This window comes from Marmota flaviventris, chromosome 5, assembly GCF_047511675.1.
Source record: "Marmota flaviventris isolate mMarFla1 chromosome 5, mMarFla1.hap1, whole genome shotgun sequence".
Taxonomy (NCBI): Eukaryota; Metazoa; Chordata; class Mammalia; order Rodentia; family Sciuridae; genus Marmota; species Marmota flaviventris.
This window is the reverse complement of record NC_092502.1, coordinates 2,171,769-2,188,709: the sequence shown is the minus strand read 5'-3', so window position 1 is coordinate 2,188,709 and position 16,941 is coordinate 2,171,769. Positions and strand designations below refer to the sequence as shown.

Below are 16,941 nucleotides of genomic sequence, written 5' to 3'. Positions count from 1 at the left end.
GCAGGCAGTGTGTAGAGACAGGGAGCCAGCCCAAGCACCAGGTCTGAGGCCAAGCTGCTATCCAGGAGTTTCACAGAAACCCTCCCTCATACTCCAGGAGACATGGATGCTGTGGAACTTGCCAGGAAGCTGCAGGAGGAGGCCACATGCTCCATTTGCCTAGACTACTTCACAGACCCTGTGATGACCACCTGCGGCCACAACTTCTGCCGCGAGTGCATCCAGACAAGCTGGGAGAAGACTAAAGGCAAGAAGGGGAGAAAGAAGCAGAAGGGCTCCTTCCCCTGCCCAGAGTGCAGGGAGGTGTCCCCTCAGAGGAACCTGCGGCCCAACCGCCTGCTCACCAAGGTGGCTGAGATGGCACGCCAGCACCCTGGGCTCCATAAGCGGGACCTGTGCCAGATGCACCAGGAGCCCCTCAAGCTGTTCTGCCAGGAGGACCAGACTCCCATCTGTGTTGTCTGCAGGGAGGCTCGGGAGCACCGGCTGCACATGGTGCTGCCGGTGGAGGAGGCTGTTCAGGAGTACAAGGTGGGCACCAGGTGGGTGGCATCTGGGGCAGAAGTGTGTTTGTGGATTGGGGCTCAGGAGCAGCACTAACAGCCCCACATGCAGGATCATGTGGTGCAAGTGTCCTCTTGCTCATGGACAAAACGGGTGGTAATCAGGCCTCCATGGTCTGGGCCAACTTAAGCGTGTTGGTGTCCCTGAACACTACAGGACAACTCTCCTGATTTGAGCAAAGAGGGGGAAATTGTAAAAGTTAAAGTCAAAGGGCCTCAGCCTAGAGCAGTCACAGGTGAAGTGGCAGGAGGAGAATGAGTTTCACCAGGCTTGCCTGTGTTGCTTACTCACGGTTCTCACCTCCCACCCCACCAGGAGACCTTTGCTTTTCTCCTGATATAGGGAGAATGTTTTCCACATGGTGGTTTCCTCCCTCTTCAGGAAGAAGAAGGGATGAACCAGAGGGAGTCTTGCAGCTCCACTTTTTTTAGTTCCTTTAGCTCAAATGATGCTTATGGCACAGTTGTGTGTTAGGGTATCAGGCTCTGAGGTGGGGTGCTGGGTGTTGTGCTCAGAGGTGTCAGGGTGTGGGCTCTGAACATCACTGCTGGCTTGTGTGTCATTAGGTGGTGTATCTGAACCCCATGCTTTTCCTTAGGAAGGTCTTTGGAGTCAATGCAGCTCCAGAGACTACAGTTCAGGTTTGGGGCAGAGGTGGGGGAAACACTGACCCCAAGTTCTGTGGTTTTGTGTACCCCACAGTTGAAGTTAGAGGAGGACATGGAGTACCTTCGGGAGGAGATGACCAAGACAGAGAAACTGCAAGCTCAGGAAGAACAGACCTTGGCTGAATGGCAGGTGGGTGCTGGTCCAGGTGGGTCCTGCAGCCCCTCTCCCATCCTTTTTCCATCTCACAGGTCCCCGTGTCTTACCTTTGCTCAATGGGAGATGCTGTGAAAGGCTTCCTCGTCTCCATTGCAAGGCTACAGCATGAGAAAAAAAAAAAAAATCTTTCTACCCTTCTGGGTTTGGTGGCTGGCCCAGGAATTAAACCTACATAAGACAGGTGAACAGGAGGGAAGGAAGACAATTTTTAATTATATAGACATGCAAGGAGTGGGAAGGAGGAGCCTCACACAAAAATTAGATTCAGATGGTAGAACCTTCTAGACCATTTGAAGCTTGTCAGAGGACACATTCCAACACGTTTAAAGATTTTTTTTTAAAGATGGGGTCATGAAATCTCAAAAAAAAATTGATGTTCTGTAATTCAGGCTGGCCTGGCACTCCTGGGCTTAAGTGATCCTCCTGCCTCAGCCTCCCTAGGAGCTGGAATTTCAGGCTATCCCACCAGGCTCAGCTGGTTTATTTCATTCATTCGTTTCAATTGGGTTGAACCCAGGTCCTCACACATACTAAGCAAGAGCCCCACCACCAAGCTACATCCCCAGCCCTTTTTTATTTATTTTTTGAGACTATGTTGCCCAAGTTCAAAGGCAGCAATCCTCCTACCTCAGCTTCCAGAGTAGCTGGGAATACAAGCATGCACCACCACACCTGGCTGGGTTAAAGATCTTAATTTTCTTTATCTCTGATTCTAGAACTGGGCAACACTTTGTTCCACAAAATAGGATAAGTGTGGGCTGAGCCAAGAAGATTGATTTTAAAGACTGAAAAGAGAGAAACACACAAAAAGTGGATCATGATTTGAAAGTCACTTTCCTGGTTAGGCAGGAATTGGGAGACAGGTCAAACAGGAACATAACAGATTAACACCAACTTCGCCACTTTTACTTGATTTTGAGGTGCTGGGGTTGTGCCCAGGCCTGGGGCATGTGAGGCAAGTGCTCTGCTACTGAGCTACATCCCAGGCTCTGGTGGCTGTTGTGTAAGGATCACCGCACGGTTAAGAAGCCTATTGCGGAAGTTAGGCTGCAGTCTCTGTAACCCTGATTTCTCAGGTCTGATAAATAGCTCTAGTGCTGAGAAACCTCAGCATGGGTAACTCCATTCTGACGTTAGCCTGCCTGTTGGGGCCCAGTACAGGAGGCTGTTCCAAAACAATGTCTTCCTGTCATTTTTATGCAACATGCCCAAGTGACCTACTTTAGGTGGCACTTCTGAACCCCGTGAGTAAGAGCACATGGATGTTTGGGTGTAGTCATTGCCCTTAGGTTCAGGGGCAACACCAGTGATGGTATGAGGACCTCTGTCCAAGTCCCTGGTTCAGTGAGGGAGCCAGAAGATATGCAAGGAGCCACCAAGCAGGGCCATTCCGCCTGGAGCCACACCTCGTGGCTGAGTGTGGGCGGTCCCGCACCTGCAGGACAGAGTGAAGGAGAGGAGACAGCGCATCGTGGTGGAGTTTGAGAAGGTGGCCCTCTTCCTGGTGGAAGAAGAGCGGAGGCTCCTCCAGGCTTTGAAGGAGGAGGAGGAGGCAATGGCGGCGAGGCTGCAGGACAGCAAGGCCTGCCTGGACCAGCAGGGCCACTCCCTTGACCTGCTGTTGCTGCAGCTGGAGGACCAAAGCCATCGGGAGCCCCTCCAGATGCTGCAGGTGAGACCAGCAGGGCTGCCGTAGCAAACACAGGTGGAACCTCTTGTATCAGAAATGTGGGGACCCAGGACCATTTCAGACACCAGATCTTTTTGGATGTGGGATTATTTGCATAGACATGAGATATCTTGGGTCAGGACCCCTGTCTAGACAGGAAATGCATTTGTTTTACTAAAGGTGGTTTTATACAGTGTTTTTAGTGCACCTGCATTTTAACTGTGACCTACCCCATGAGGACAGGTATGGAATGTCCTACTGTAGTGTCAGGTCAGCGCTCAGAAAGTTTAAGATTTGGGAGCATTTCAAATTTCAGATTAGCGATGCTTAACCTGTACCAATGGCTTAAAAAACACAAGTTTACTCTCACAGTCCTGAGGCTGAAGTCTGGGGTCGAGGTGTGGGTGGGTTGGCTCCTCCTGAGGCCTCTCCCCTGGGCTTGCAGAGGGCCCTCTGCTCCTTGTCCTCCCCTGGTCATCCTTTGTGTGTCTGTGTCATGATCTCTTATGAGGATACCAGTCAGGTTGGATCAGAGGCCACCCACCCCATTGAATTGTCTCCAAATACAAATGGCCCTGCTAAATGTTTTTGATTCCGACATTTCAATTTTAAGGTGGTGCAAAAGCAACTGCATTCAGTAGAAATGAAGCTTTGCATTTTGAATCTGGGTCTTTTCCGGAGCTGGCAATATCCTGCTTTTTTGATGCTGCTGTGGCAGTAGTGAGCTGTAGCGCTGTCACCCCAGGAGGCCAAGAGTGAGCCAGTCTGCAGCACGCTGCACTGCTCAGCTGGGGTGCTGGCCTGTCAGGTGTGCTAACTGCACTTTCCTCTTATGGAATCTTCAGTTTTCAATGAGTTGATCAGGACATGGCCTCATCACCAGCCTAGGATCATTCCAAGTAAGATCCTGAGACTTAGGACTTCCAACTTATGAGACTGATCCCTTCCAGGCCCGGGATTTGGTCTGGGGCCCCTGGCATCCACGTGGGCAACTGGGGCGGGGACTCGCTGTCACCTTGTAGGGGAGGCACACTGGCTAGCATGTACTGGGACCTTTTGTGGACAAGCACAATCACAGGGCTACAGGAATGTGCTGTGTGCTACAGCCCTTGGCTGTGGCCAAGGGACAACATGTGCTGATGTGTGTGGGTAATGCTCATCGAGTACATGGAGTCACTAGAATCTATGGCAAAAAACATCTCACTGTGGACCTTGAGAACCACCCCCCGCTCACACACACACACACACACACACACACACACACACACACACATTTACAGAACTGAAGCTGGATCATGCAGGACCCCAGGTGTCTGATGTGGGTAGAGGGAGTGTGTTGGGTTAGGTGAAGCATACGGTCTCCTTGTAGGAATAGGAGGGAGGATGGGGGGGGGGGGCTTGATTTCCAGCAGAAAATCACATCCCTGGTCTGCCCCAAAGAAGTGGCCAACAAAAGTGGCCCGCAGATGGAGGGACAGAGGGGAGAGTACAGCTGCAGCCCACGATGGGTCCCACTTGCACACTATCCCCAGCTCTCCTCCTTGTTGTTTGCAGGACATGAAGGACGCCCTGGACAGGTATGCTATGCAGTGCAGTGCAGGTGGTGGCGGAGGTGGGCGAGGGAGGCCTTGGCATGGACCCAGAGGGGACAGCGAGTCTGTGTTCACTGGAGGAAGAAAAACCTGAGCGTGCAGTACCCTGAGGTGGCCCTACCCAGGGCGCTGAAGACTGTGTGCAGGGTTCCCGGGCAGATAGAGATCCTCAAAGGTTTCCAAGGTAAGGGAGCCGAGGCGTGGACCAGATCCATCCCAATCCTGCTGGCAATGCCCAACCCCACCCTCCACCATAGGGCTAGAGCTGCTGATGGGGGTCTTGGGCTGCACTGTGTGGTCAGATTCAGCCCTGCCCTTCCACCTGGTCATCTTACTGGTTGTCATATTTGGATTAAGCTCCCCTTTACCCTCATTTACACATGGCCACCAAGAGTCACATGTCATGGGGGATGGGACCATTAGATAACCCTGACTCACAGCTGGATTCAAGGAGGGGAGGCATTGAGGAGCCAGGGAGAAGTGGGGCCACTCAGCCACAGCCACCATCTGTCCCACCACACCTGGGGCTTGTGCCCTCCCACCTTTGACCTCATGTCTGCCTGGGCCTGTCTACAGAGGATGTACTGCCGGACCCCACCTCCGCATACCCGTATCTCCTCCTATATGAGAGCCGTCAGAGACGTTACCTGAGCCACCTGCCAGAGAGCAGCGCCCCCCAGAGCAAGGACAGGTTTATGGCCTACCCTTGCGCTGTGGGCCAGAAGAGCTTCTCCTCAGGGAGGCACTACTGGGAAGTGGGCATGAACCTCACCGGGGATGCACTCTGGGCACTCGGTGTGTGCAGAGACAATGTGAGCCGCAAGGACAGGGTGCCGAAGTCCCCCGAAAATGGGTTCTGGGTGGTACAGCTGTCTAAGGGGAAGAAGCCCTTGTCCACAGTGCCCCCTGCACCCCCGGTCACACTCATGGGACCTCCCAGCTACATGGGCATCTTCCTGGACTTTGAGGCCGGGGAGGTGTCCTTCTATAGTGTGAATGATGGGTCCCACCTGCACACCTACTCCCAAGCCACCTTTCCCGGACCCCTGCAGCCGTTCTTCTGCTTGGGGACTCCCAAATCGGGCCAGATGGTCATCTCCACAGTGACTCTGTGGGTGAAAGGGTAGGCTCAGGCATGGGGTGGGGCAGAGGCCCTGCGGGGCTACCTGGGTCTCCTCAGAAGCTTGCCATGGCCACCTGCCAGGCTCCTCCCTGTGACTCAGAGTCATCCACTATGCAATCCCTCAAAGTATAACCATGATTAAAGGGGTCAAAATGTTGAGACTTCATTGACAGATGCTTCCAAGGGGGAACTGTGGAAAGAAAGTCAGGGCATTTCCTAGTAACCACTGTGTAAACACCAGCACAACAGCAGTCTAGTGTGTGTGTGTGTGTAGCTGTACTTCACCCCAAATTTACTAACTATTTGTGTCCTGGCTTCCCGGGGCCTTCTTCCGCTATGGGGTCCTTCACCGGGGGAAAAAAGCGGGGGTGGGGTGGTGGATTTGAGAAGGGCTGAGCCCCTAAAAAGCCTCAGCTGACCACCCTATCCTTCTGAACCCTTTAAGTTGCATAAGAAACAAAATCCAAAAACGATAAGGATAATTTGGGGGATTTCTTCTCCCCTTCAGCCAACCCGTTCCTAACAGTCCCTCTCCAAGAACAGTCACCAGCGCCCCCAGAATTCCATACTGCCGATACTCCTGGCCGGGATGAAGGGGTGCCCCTGGAACCACGCAACTCCAGGATGGTTTCTACTGTGGGCGGGAAGGGAGAAGGTCGTGGCACGATACTCTCTTCCACTCCCATCCTAACACTCCCACGGTGGCCCGCCCTGGAACGCGTGCGGAGCCTGGTGCGTCCAACGACACAGGTCCCGGGATGGGCGTCCGAGTTTCCCAGTCCGGAGGTGGCGGTGTGTGCACAGCCCCGCCCTGCACCTGCACGCGCTCCGCACCCCACTCCTGGCCCCGGGAACCCGAGCCGCTGGGACACCGGTCGCAGTGGCTGGTCACCCAAGGACACACCCGAGTCTGTCCGGGCCGCGTGACAGACTACCGCCAATCTGCAGCAAAAGCGGGTGGTTCCAAAAAAAAAAAAAAAAAAAGTCCGTTTCCTGTTTCCGCCGCGGTTCCGCTTCCTGCCGACGTCCCGGAGCCCCACTGCCCCAGCGGCTTGGCGCTCCGGCCCAGGCCGCCCGACCCGGCGGAGAGCGCGCCATGGCCGCCCCTGACCTGTCCACCAACCTCCAAGAGGAGGCCACCTGCGCCATCTGCCTCGACTACTTCACTGACCCTGTGATGACCGACTGCGGCCACAACTTCTGCCGCGAGTGCATCCGGCGCTGCTGGGGTCAGCCCGAAGGCCCGTACGCCTGCCCTGAGTGCCGCGAGTTGTCCCCGCAGAGGAACCTGCGGCCCAACCGCCCGCTCGCCAAGATGGCCGAGATGGCGCGGCGCCTGCACCCGCCATCGCCCGTCCCGCAGGGCGTGTGCGCCGCGCACCGCGAGCCGCTGGCCGCCTTCTGCAGCGACGAGCTGCGCCTGTTGTGCGCGACCTGCGAGCGTTCGGGGGAGCATTGGGCACACCGCGTGCGCCCGCTGCAGGACGCGGCCGACGACCTCAAAGTGCGTCCCTTGTGCGGAGAGGGGCACGGCCTGGCGGGGAGTGGGGGTGGGAGCGCAGCCTGTTCCGGGGCGGGGAAGCTCTAGGCGAAGCCTGTCCTGGTTGGGAGGAGGGCACTGGGTTGCCTGGCCTCTGAGCACAGTCGCGGCTGGGGGACTGAGGGGAGCTGGGCTGGGGTGGTGTCGGGACAGCTAGGAGGCACATCCTATCCCAGCCCTTGGAGAATTGGAACGGCAGTCACGCTGGGTAGGGGACTCAGGAGGCTGCTGACCAGTTCTTGTGAGGATAGTGGGGTTCCTGGTGGCCTCCGGGAGCCGCGGGTCCCTTGTGAAGGAGTCCAAAGCAAGGAAAAAACAGAAGAGAAGGTGTGGGCCTATTGCCCTAGGTGAACTCCTGCTGGCGGACTCAGCGTTGTGGGCAAGTGCAGAGATCTGCCTTGGGGCCACTGCTGGGTCCTGGGGAAGATGAGGGGACAAAGGCATTGTTTACCTGGGTCCTTCCATGACTGCCCTGGATTTCTAGATGGAGTAGTGGGGACCTTTTTTCCATGTGTTGATGGACCTCACCCACCTTCTTTCCTCACGTGTTTCTGGTTTAAACCAAACAAACCCATATTGAAGAGTCTCAGGGCTTCTGGTTTCCTAGGTATTGAAAAGATGGGTCAAAGTTTTTAAAAATTTTGTGCGATGCTGAAAGTGGAATCTGTGCCCTTGGGGATACTAGTCAACCCCCACCCTAGCCCTCAGGCTTCTTGGCTGCATCTTGACAGTTTTGTGCATCTGCTAACCAGTACATCAGGTCTACCTTGAGCTGAGGTTTGGGTCAATACTCAGTTCCATGTCACCATCAGGGCAGGAAAGTGGGGCAGTATGGCCAGCCCACTCCTATAGTGGATGAGTATGTGGATCAAAGTAAACACATCCTTAAGGAGACTTAGAACAACCCAAACTGGAGCCACCAAGTCACTTATTTATAGAACTCGCTGTTCAGTGGTGCACAGAACTAAGAAAAAGTGGAAATGAGAAGTTGGGATCAAGGGCAGAGCAATATAATTATACTGGTCCCAGATCCTTTTGATGATGCTAAGGGCTTGGAGGAAAAGCACTGGAAGTCAAGGGTCCTAGCTGATGCAGGCTGCCTGAACAACCCTGGCCAGGGCAGCTCATGTGTCACCCACATGTACAGCTCCCAGTTCTGCAGGCCAGAAGCCCAAGGTCACAGTGTGGCACATTTCTATCTGGTGAGGGCTGCTTCTGCTTCTGGTTGCCCTGTATACTCACATGGAGAAGGGGTAGAGGGTTACTGGGGTCCCTTTATAAGGGCACTGATCCCATCGTGAGGCTCCCATCTCGTGACCTCATCACTTCTCAGAGACCCCACCTCCCGACACCATCATCTGGGGTGAGGATTCCAATCTCTGAATTTGGGAGATGTACACATGCAGACCACAGCATCTGACTTAGCACAGGTCTTTATGAACCAACAGGTTATAAAGAAGAGAAGGGGAGGGAAGCTTGGAGAGTGAGCTGGGTGCTTCCAGAGCCAGCTTGGTAGAGGGGAGGGAAGGACACTGTCCTTTTCAAGGAACCTGAACACGCAGAGCACTCTGCAGAAGTGAGCAGGGCCTGAGTTAGGGCAACAGGGTTGAGAACCAGACGTCCAGCCCCATGTGAGGAAAAACAACTTGGCCTTGACCATTGATTGATAGGGGAAAAGGGGGTCTCAGCCAGGGTGGTAGAGGAGGATGCTGTCCATGGAATCACACTGTTTTCTGGGCAGGGTTCAGTCTGTGCTCCCAGGAGGAACGTGGGACGAGGTCAGGTGTGAAAGGGCAGATTCCCATGTGCAGGCATGGGCCCTGCCTGGTGTGTCCCAGTGCTTGGATGGGGTCCATGGCTCTGCCTGGTCTGTCTCCCCAGGGGAAGCTGGAGAAGTCCCTGGAGCACCTGCGGAAGCAAATGGAAGATGCCCTGCTGTCCCAGGCCCAAGCAGAGGAGACCTGTGCCTTGTGGCAGGCAGGTGCCAGGCTGTGGGCTCCTGGGAGATGGGTCAGCAGGTGGGGGTGGAGGATCTGGTGGTCATTGCTGTGGCCTGGCCTCACTGGGACCAGGCCAAGGTGGGTGAGGGAGGACTGACTCTGAGAGTCAAGTAGAATGCCTTGGTTGTAGCGGGGTGTCTTGCCCCCCAGCATCCCTGCTGGGGTCCTGGCACACTTGGGATGGTAGATTGCGGGTGGGAGGAATGAAGCATGAGAGGAGGCCCAGGAATAGATTTGGAAGTCAGTGAGGAGCTGGACATGGAGAGACCCCAGGTGGTGTGTTTAGGGATCAAGGATGATGGTGTTGGGCCTTGAAGGTGGATTTGGGGTGAGGGTGGGTCCAGATGGCAGGTTTGGGACCCTGGTGCCAGCAGTGGTCTGGCTTAGTCAGCTGAGCTGTCCTGCTGTCCATCCCCCCGCCCCCGACCCCGCAGAAAATGGTGGAGAGCCAACGGCAGAACGTGCTGGGTGCGTTTGAGCGCCTGCGCCGCCTGCTGGCCGAGGAGGAGCAGCAGCTGCTGCGGAAGCTGGAGGAGGAGGAGCTGGAGGTGCTGCCCCGGCTGCGTGAGGGCGCTGCAAGGCTGGGCCAGCAGAGTGCTCAGCTGGCCACGCTCATCACAGAGCTGGAGGGCCGCTGCCAGCTGCCGGCTCTGGGACTTCTACAGGTGAGCGAGCCCCAGGCTGGCGTGCACATGGCTGGAGACTGGATTCCCCGAGGGGTGGATCTCGAGAGTGCAGGCAGTGTGCGGCAGAGGTGACCCAGGACTCAGGTTGGTCTGTGAGGGCTTGGACCGGCTGTCCCCCGCTGTGAAATGTCGCAGGGCCAAGCGAGGTGCCCAGCCGTTCTCCCACCCCACACCCAGTGTAGAAGAAAGATTGGTTTTTCCTCCCTGCACCCAGATGATCTCTTAGGTGCAGTCTGCCCTTGTATCTGGGAGACACTGAAATCCACCTGGCTGCAGTTCCCTGCCGTGTAATATTGTATATCAGCTGCATGGTCCCCCATGTGTTTAAGTGGTCTCTAGTGACATACAGCACCTGCTGTATGGAAACGCAGGGAAAACGCTGATGTGCCTTCAAGTATGGACATGATTTGTTTTTTTTTTGGAAAAGTTTTCAACTCACTATTGGTTGACTCCGCAGACGCAGAACCGGTGCATGGGGAGGGTCAAGTGCACTCTGCAAGAACCTGCCATTTATCTTCAGTTTTCTCAGGCTCCCCAGGGCAGCTGCTCTGTGGACACAGCAGAGTGGGCTTTGCTTGGCCTGCCCCATGACATGTGTGGCCCTGGAGAACACTCCTGCTCCTCTGCTTCTGGCTGCCCTGGATCACCCTCGCCCATCTTTACCTGGACTCCCCATAGGGGCTCCTGTGTTCTCAGCAGGAAGTCCATGCCCCTTGTCCTCTGTCCCCACCACTGGGCACTTGAGTATCTCCACCCTGGCCTGCTGGCTTAGTCTGTTGTAGCAGAGTACCTGAGATGGTAATTTATGAAAAAGAGGTGTGAAGAGGTTTACTTTGGCTTATAGTCTGGAGGCTGAGAGGCCCAAGGTTGGTGGGTACATCTGGAAACAACCTTCTTGCTGGTGGGGAATCTGCAGACACTCATGATCCAATGCCCTCTGGAAGGCCCCACCTCCTGACACCTAATAGAGTGGTCAAGTTCAATTCCAGTGGGGATGTTTGAACCATGGCAGGTGCTCCCATGTGTTTAGGGAGAGCTGGTTCTGCTCTGAACCTGGCCTTCTCTTGCTGTCTTCCCAAACCAGAACACTTGGCATGCCCTTCCCCACTGTCTTGGTGGCAGGTTAGTTGACCCTAAAAGGCTTGACCATTGCTTTGGGACCTGCTGGTCTTTCCACAGGTTCCATGCCTGAGCCTCCCTGGCTGTCAAGTAGTGGTGACTGCTGAGTGGCCTATGCGGGCTGGAGTCAGGACTCAGTGGACTTTTCTGTAGGAGAGGCCATGGGTGGCCAGCAGGCAGGGCTCTTGCCTTCCATGGGGCAGCCTGCTGGCAAGGAGCTTCCCACTCCAGGTGGCTCTTTCAGGGACAGGGAGAGGTGTCCTGGGGACACTGAACCTGACCCTGTGCCTACCCTGAGCTGCCAGAGGGTTGGAGCCTGTGCAACAGGACTGGCTCAGGAGAAGATGCTGGTCAGTAAAGCAGGGGTCCGCTGTCCAGAAGGCTGAGGAACCCTTGTGGAGGACTGACAGGTTTGTTCCTTAAATTTCTTTAGGTTCTTAAAACTCTTTGTTTTTAGCCAGCAGGTAACAAGCACTCATTCATGGGGTGCAGTGTTGTATCTTGATACTTTGTGTCGTGTATTTTTTTAAGTTGGAGTAACTTGTCTGTCCATCACTAGGTCCAGTTGTCTTTTCTTTGTAGTGAGACCATGGAAAACCTCTCTGCCAGCTACTTCAAAATATTCAGCATGATACTGTGAACCACACTTACCCTCCTGAGATCCTGAACATCAGAATGTCAAGAAGGCTATAGGAGGAAGGGGTGATCAGAAATGGGGGTGCACACGGATTGTGGGGAGAGCCAGGCTTTCACCAGGCAGCCCACCTACGGCCCCCTTCTCCACCTGTCCCCTCTCTTGCTCCTACTTCCCACTTACCTGTTGCCTACCTGTTCCCCTCAGTCAGGAGGTTGCCAGCACCTGGGGAGGGTCACCTATTGCCTCAGGGACAGATGCCCTTCGGTGAAGGGGGAGGACCTTGGTGACTTGAACCCACCCCTGGGTCCCGCTGCCCTCCAGGACTCCTCAGTGGCCTATTTTGTGGTGCAGTGAGTTTCCTAAATGGACGTATCTGTGTCACACCCCTTCCCTAGGGGTACAGATCCCCCCCCCCTTTTGCAGCCCTGCCCAGGCCACATGACCACCAGGACAGCTATGCCCTGCTGCTGTGTGCTCACCAGCCTGCACATGCCCAGGCCCTTGCATGTCTATCTTCCGGCCTGTGCCAGTTGGTCTGCCTGGGGCCTCATGACTCTCCAGGAGTCTCCCTTTCCCGTCCAGGTCTGTGTGACCTGTTGCCCTTAACATTTACCTCCTTGTGTGAGAGAGACTGCCTCTGTCTGCCCCACCTGCAGGGAGCCTGGGACCTGGGCGAGCTGGCCTCCAATAACTGGGTGTGTGACTCACCTGGGGCTGCCACATAAAGTCCAGACTGTGCCTTAAGTGACAGCTTTGTGTTCTCATAACCCTGGAGACTGGAAGTCCATGGTGTCAGCAGGTTGGAAGTGTTGACTCAATTTCTGTGGCTATGAAACACTTGAGGCGGGTACTTCATGAAGAGAGTTGATTGCTTAACTCATGATTTTGGAGGCTGAAAGTCCAAATCACCCAGCATGGCTCTGTGGGGCCCCTTGGAGTGTCACAAAACAGCAGACGTGACAACACTAGCACATCCAGGGGAGAGGCCGCAGGAAGAGGGTCGGGAGGCTCCACCAAGGGTCAGGCCCGCCTTCCAGGTCCACCCTGCCAGCTGCACATACGAGGTCCCCACCCGGGCCCTCAGGAACACACACCATAGCCAGACCGTGGCCGCACACGCCTCCTGGCACCATCTTCCCGTGCCCTCCATGGTCAGCACTCTTGTGTGTCTTGTGTCCTGATCTCTTCTTGTGGGCACATGACCCCCATTGGGTTGGGGCCCACACTAATAACTGTTTCAATTTCACTTCCTCTTAAAAGTCTGTTGAAGGCTGGTCCCCACTGCAGTGTGTGGGGGCTCCTGGGAAGTGGTGGGATCCCGAGGGCTCCGACCTCACTGTGGAGTGATCAGGTGATGGTTTGTCACTGCTGGCATTACAGGGAGGTGCTGGTGAGCGCAGGAGGGAGCCTGGTTGGAGGGCACAGGTCCCCGAGTTTGTACCTGGAAGGGTGTCACTGGTCCCCAGCACTCCCCCACCCCATCTGTCTATCTGCCTGCTTCCCAGCTGCCGTCAATTGACACCTTTCCTCCACCACACCCTTCCATCATGGTGTCCTCTCTCACCCCAGGCCTGAAGTAACGGAGCCACCCAGTGTGACCCAAACCTCTGAGACTGAGCCCAAATGAATCTCTAGGTTGCGTGTGTTGTTTTGTTATGTTTTTTTAGTTGTAGATGAACAAATGCCTTTATTTTGTTTATTTATTTTTATGTGGTGCTGAGGATGGAACCCAGTGCCTCACACATGCAAGGCGAGCGCTTACTGCTGAGCCCCAGCCCTTCTAGGTTATTTCCTGTTGCTGTGATGGGAAGCTGACAAGCATCCTGCTTCTCCAGATACAGTTGTGGTTGGAGGTCCCAGGGGTCAGGACTTCAGCGTTGCATTTGGGGGGCAGAGGGCAGGGGTCTGCCTTGATGTTGAGTATGCTGCTATCACCTGTCAGCCTGAGACACAGGCAAGAGGAGCTAGGGCCCTAGGGGTGGTGGTGCAGAGCTGGAGACCTGAGGTGCCGCAGGGTGGGTTCCTGGTGGCGAGACACCCATACACAGTGCCACCCGTTTCTAGAAGCCTGGACACAGGCCCTGCCAGCCCCTGGCACATGGGGGGGATGGGGGACACACTCTCCTTCATGTTCTCTGCTCAAGTGTCCAGGCCTCTGCCCAGCATCTCATGACACATGCTCAGGATGGTTTTCTGAGCCCAGTGCTGTTTCTGCTGCCCCGGACCAGGTGGCAGGTGTTAGTACTGAGCATGTATTTTTTCTCCTTTTTACAGGACATCAAGGATGCCCTGCGCAGGTATGAGCCCTTGCCTCACCCAGGGCAGGTGGCAGGGGGTGGGGTGGGGCCTACCTGCTGGCCATGTTGGTAAAATGGGCTGCTTCCCACAGGGTTCAGGATGTGAAGCTGCAGCCCCCGGAGGTGGTGCCCATGGAGCTGAGGACCGTATGCAGGGTCCCGGGGCTGGTAGAGACTCTGCGGAGGTTTCGAGGTAGGTAGCTGACCCTGGGAGGGGGCTGCTGAGAGTCCAGGTGACCAGTGAGACCAGCGGTTGGCACACCCAGCCGTCTGCAGTATTCTGGACACCAGCAAGGTGTCCCAGTGACTCAGCTCAGCTCTGACCGTCTCCCTGGAGTTCCACAGACCCCACAGGTTAAAGACTCAGCCTCTTGGCACACAGGTGGCATCCATAGTTCTGACCTGCCTGCTGTAGATCAGAATTCCCATGACCCCTGCCTCACACAAGATAATTTGCCTCAATAGATCACAAAACTCAAGCGAACACTTACTATTACCAGTTAATTATAGAATACAACCAAAAAGCAGGGATGGAAGATATGGGTAGCCCGAGGTTTGGGGAAGGGCGTGGGTGCTCCGTGCCCTCTCCGAGCACCATCCTCCTGACACCTAGGAAGGTTCCAGCCTGGAACTTGCCCCCCCTGCTCAGGGCCCTTCCCAGAGCTCGCTCCTGGCTGGTTTTGGTTGGTCATTGGTCATTGGTGATGAGCTCAGCTCTTCCCCTGCCTAAAGGGCAGTCGGTAGACATGCCTGGACATTCGGTCTTTTGGGCCCTGGACTCCACAGGGCTGTCTAGGACCCACCTGGGCCACGACAGGAGCGCCTCTGTGCTGGGCCCCACCTGGCCTGGAGGTGGACACTCAAAGACTACCTGGCGCACAGAGAGGGGTCTTTATGTCACTCTGGGTGTGGCCTGGTCCAGCAGAGCCCAGTAAGGAAGCTGGGCCAGAGCTCACAGACTCGAATTTGGGATTAAAAGAAGGGAGAAAGCACTCAGGATTTCCTACATTATCTGATGTAGAAATGGGGAGCAGTTTCTAGAACATTCTGAATCATGACTAGAAGTGGCTAGGTGAGGTTTTTCCAGGGAGGTCAATAGCCTCCTGAGGAAAGCTAATCCCTTTAGCAGGCTGTGAGGGTGGATGAACTTGGGTGGACAGCACACAGGTTGATGGGTGGGTTTTGCCAGCAGGGCCCAAGCAAGGGTTGCTGCCTTGGAGACCACCATGCCTGGTGACTTCCAGCTTCTCTCTTCAGGGGATGTGACCCTGGACCCGGACACCGCCAACCCTGAGCTGGTCCTATCTGAGGACAGGAGGAGCGTGCAGCGAGGTGACCTGCGGCAGGCCCTGCCCGACAGCCCTGAGCGCTTTGACCCTGGCCCCTGTGTGCTAGGTCAGGAGCGCTTCACCTCGGGCCGCCACTACTGGGAGGTGGAGGTGGGGGATCGCACCAGCTGGGCCCTGGGCGTGTGTAGAGAGAACGTCAACCGCAAGGAGAAGGGGGAGCTGTCCGCTGGCAATGGTTTCTGGATCCTGGTCTTCCTGGGGAGCTACTTCACCTCCACGGAGCCGGCCTTCTCTCCGCTCCGGGACCCTCCTCGGCGCGTGGGGATCTTTCTGGACTATGAGGCTGGACACCTCTCATTCTACAGCGTGACTGATGGGTCCCTGCTGTTCATCTTCCCGGAGACGACCTTCTCTGGGACACTCAGGCCCCTGTTCTCGCCTCTCTCCAGCAGCCCCACCCCTATGACCATCTGCCAGCTGAAAGGCAGGCCAGGGGACACCCTGGTTCCCCAGTGACTGATGCTCTCAGGGACCTAGTCATGGAGTCTGGGTTTCTCGGCCATGTGGGGACCCTGGAGGAGGGGAGTGTGTCCTGAGTGGTAGGAAGAACATATAGTGCCTTCTGAGTGCTCCAAGCCCTGGCTCTGGGGACTGTATCAGGGTGCAGGTGGGCTGTCCTCCCTGTGGGCCCTCCACAGGCCCCCTGAACCCTCTGTACCAGCGTCTCTGGCCTCGAGTTCCAAGAGCTTGGTGAGCCTGGCTGGAAGTGCACAGTAGGCCCTGTCCTAGCCCCGGAAGCTCCCTGAACCCCAACTCAGTGAAGATGCTGGGCAAGGCCATGGGGAGCCCTCCAGCCCCTAAAGGCTTGGTGCCATGAATTGGAGGGCTCTGGATAGGGATGAGGGGACAGCAGACAGATCCTTCAGGGAGGGGATGGCCTGGGCAGGAAGTGAGGGGACCCGCCTGGTGACAGGTTGTACATGCTCTATATACAGGATGCCTGTTGAGCTGGTAAGTGGCGCTCCAGGTGATATTCCCTGGCTTCACCCTCACACATGCTTCCCTGGCCTAGTGGCCTCCTGCTGGTGGCTGTGCAGGCAACCCCTGTGCACCTCCCCAGGCCTCCTGGCCTGCAACAGGATAGCAGTGACCCCAGGAGAACCCCAGGATTGCCTTTGTATTAGTTGGGATTTTATTCCTGTTTTATTTATTGTGATGACAGTGTTTCCACCCTAAATAAACTTTGACTACAGTTGCCACCTGCTTCTCCTGTGGGTGAAAAATGGGAACCCAATGGGGCCAGGCTCCAGGGACTACCACAGCCAGGACTGACCCTGGGTCCTCCCCAGCTCTCAGGTGTGACCGACCTTGGTGAATGTTTCCCAAGTACCTGTGATTGAGTCCTGGCCCACTCTGCTATTCCTGTTGGACTTCCCTCAGGGGCCTGCTAGGTGCTACTGCACCACCTTGCACCAGATCACAGGCAGTAAGGCAGTGGCCTGGCTTGCCACCTGTCGGCTGACAGTGCTATGAGTGACTGGGATAGGACAGCCACCAGGGGCTTTGGAGGCGGTCCCAGGACAGCCTGGCCATAGGGTGA

At 55.8% G+C, this 16,941-nt stretch overlaps 2 protein-coding genes across 2 annotated transcripts; both read left to right on the top strand.

Moving 5' to 3' along the window:
• Window positions 1-101: 101 nt before the first annotated feature.
• Window positions 102-5,777, top strand: Trim17 (tripartite motif containing 17). Its single transcript, XM_027922427.3, has 6 exons — window positions 102-531; window positions 1,267-1,362; window positions 2,831-3,061; window positions 4,613-4,635; window positions 4,731-4,834; window positions 5,227-5,777. Exons 1-6 carry the CDS (start codon window positions 103-105, stop codon window positions 5,775-5,777), a joined length of 1,434 nt encoding a protein of 477 aa, XP_027778228.2. The 5' UTR covers window position 102.
• Window positions 5,778-6,774: 997 nt separating this feature from the next.
• Window positions 6,775-16,600, top strand: Trim11 (tripartite motif containing 11). The gene is made up of 6 exons (XM_027922426.2): window positions 6,775-7,277; window positions 9,195-9,290; window positions 9,748-9,978; window positions 14,030-14,052; window positions 14,145-14,245; window positions 15,310-16,600. Exons 1-6 carry the CDS (start codon window positions 6,870-6,872, stop codon window positions 15,855-15,857), a joined length of 1,407 nt encoding a protein of 468 aa, XP_027778227.2. The 5' UTR covers window positions 6,775-6,869; the 3' UTR covers window positions 15,858-16,600.
• Window positions 16,601-16,941: the final 341 nt, after the last annotated feature.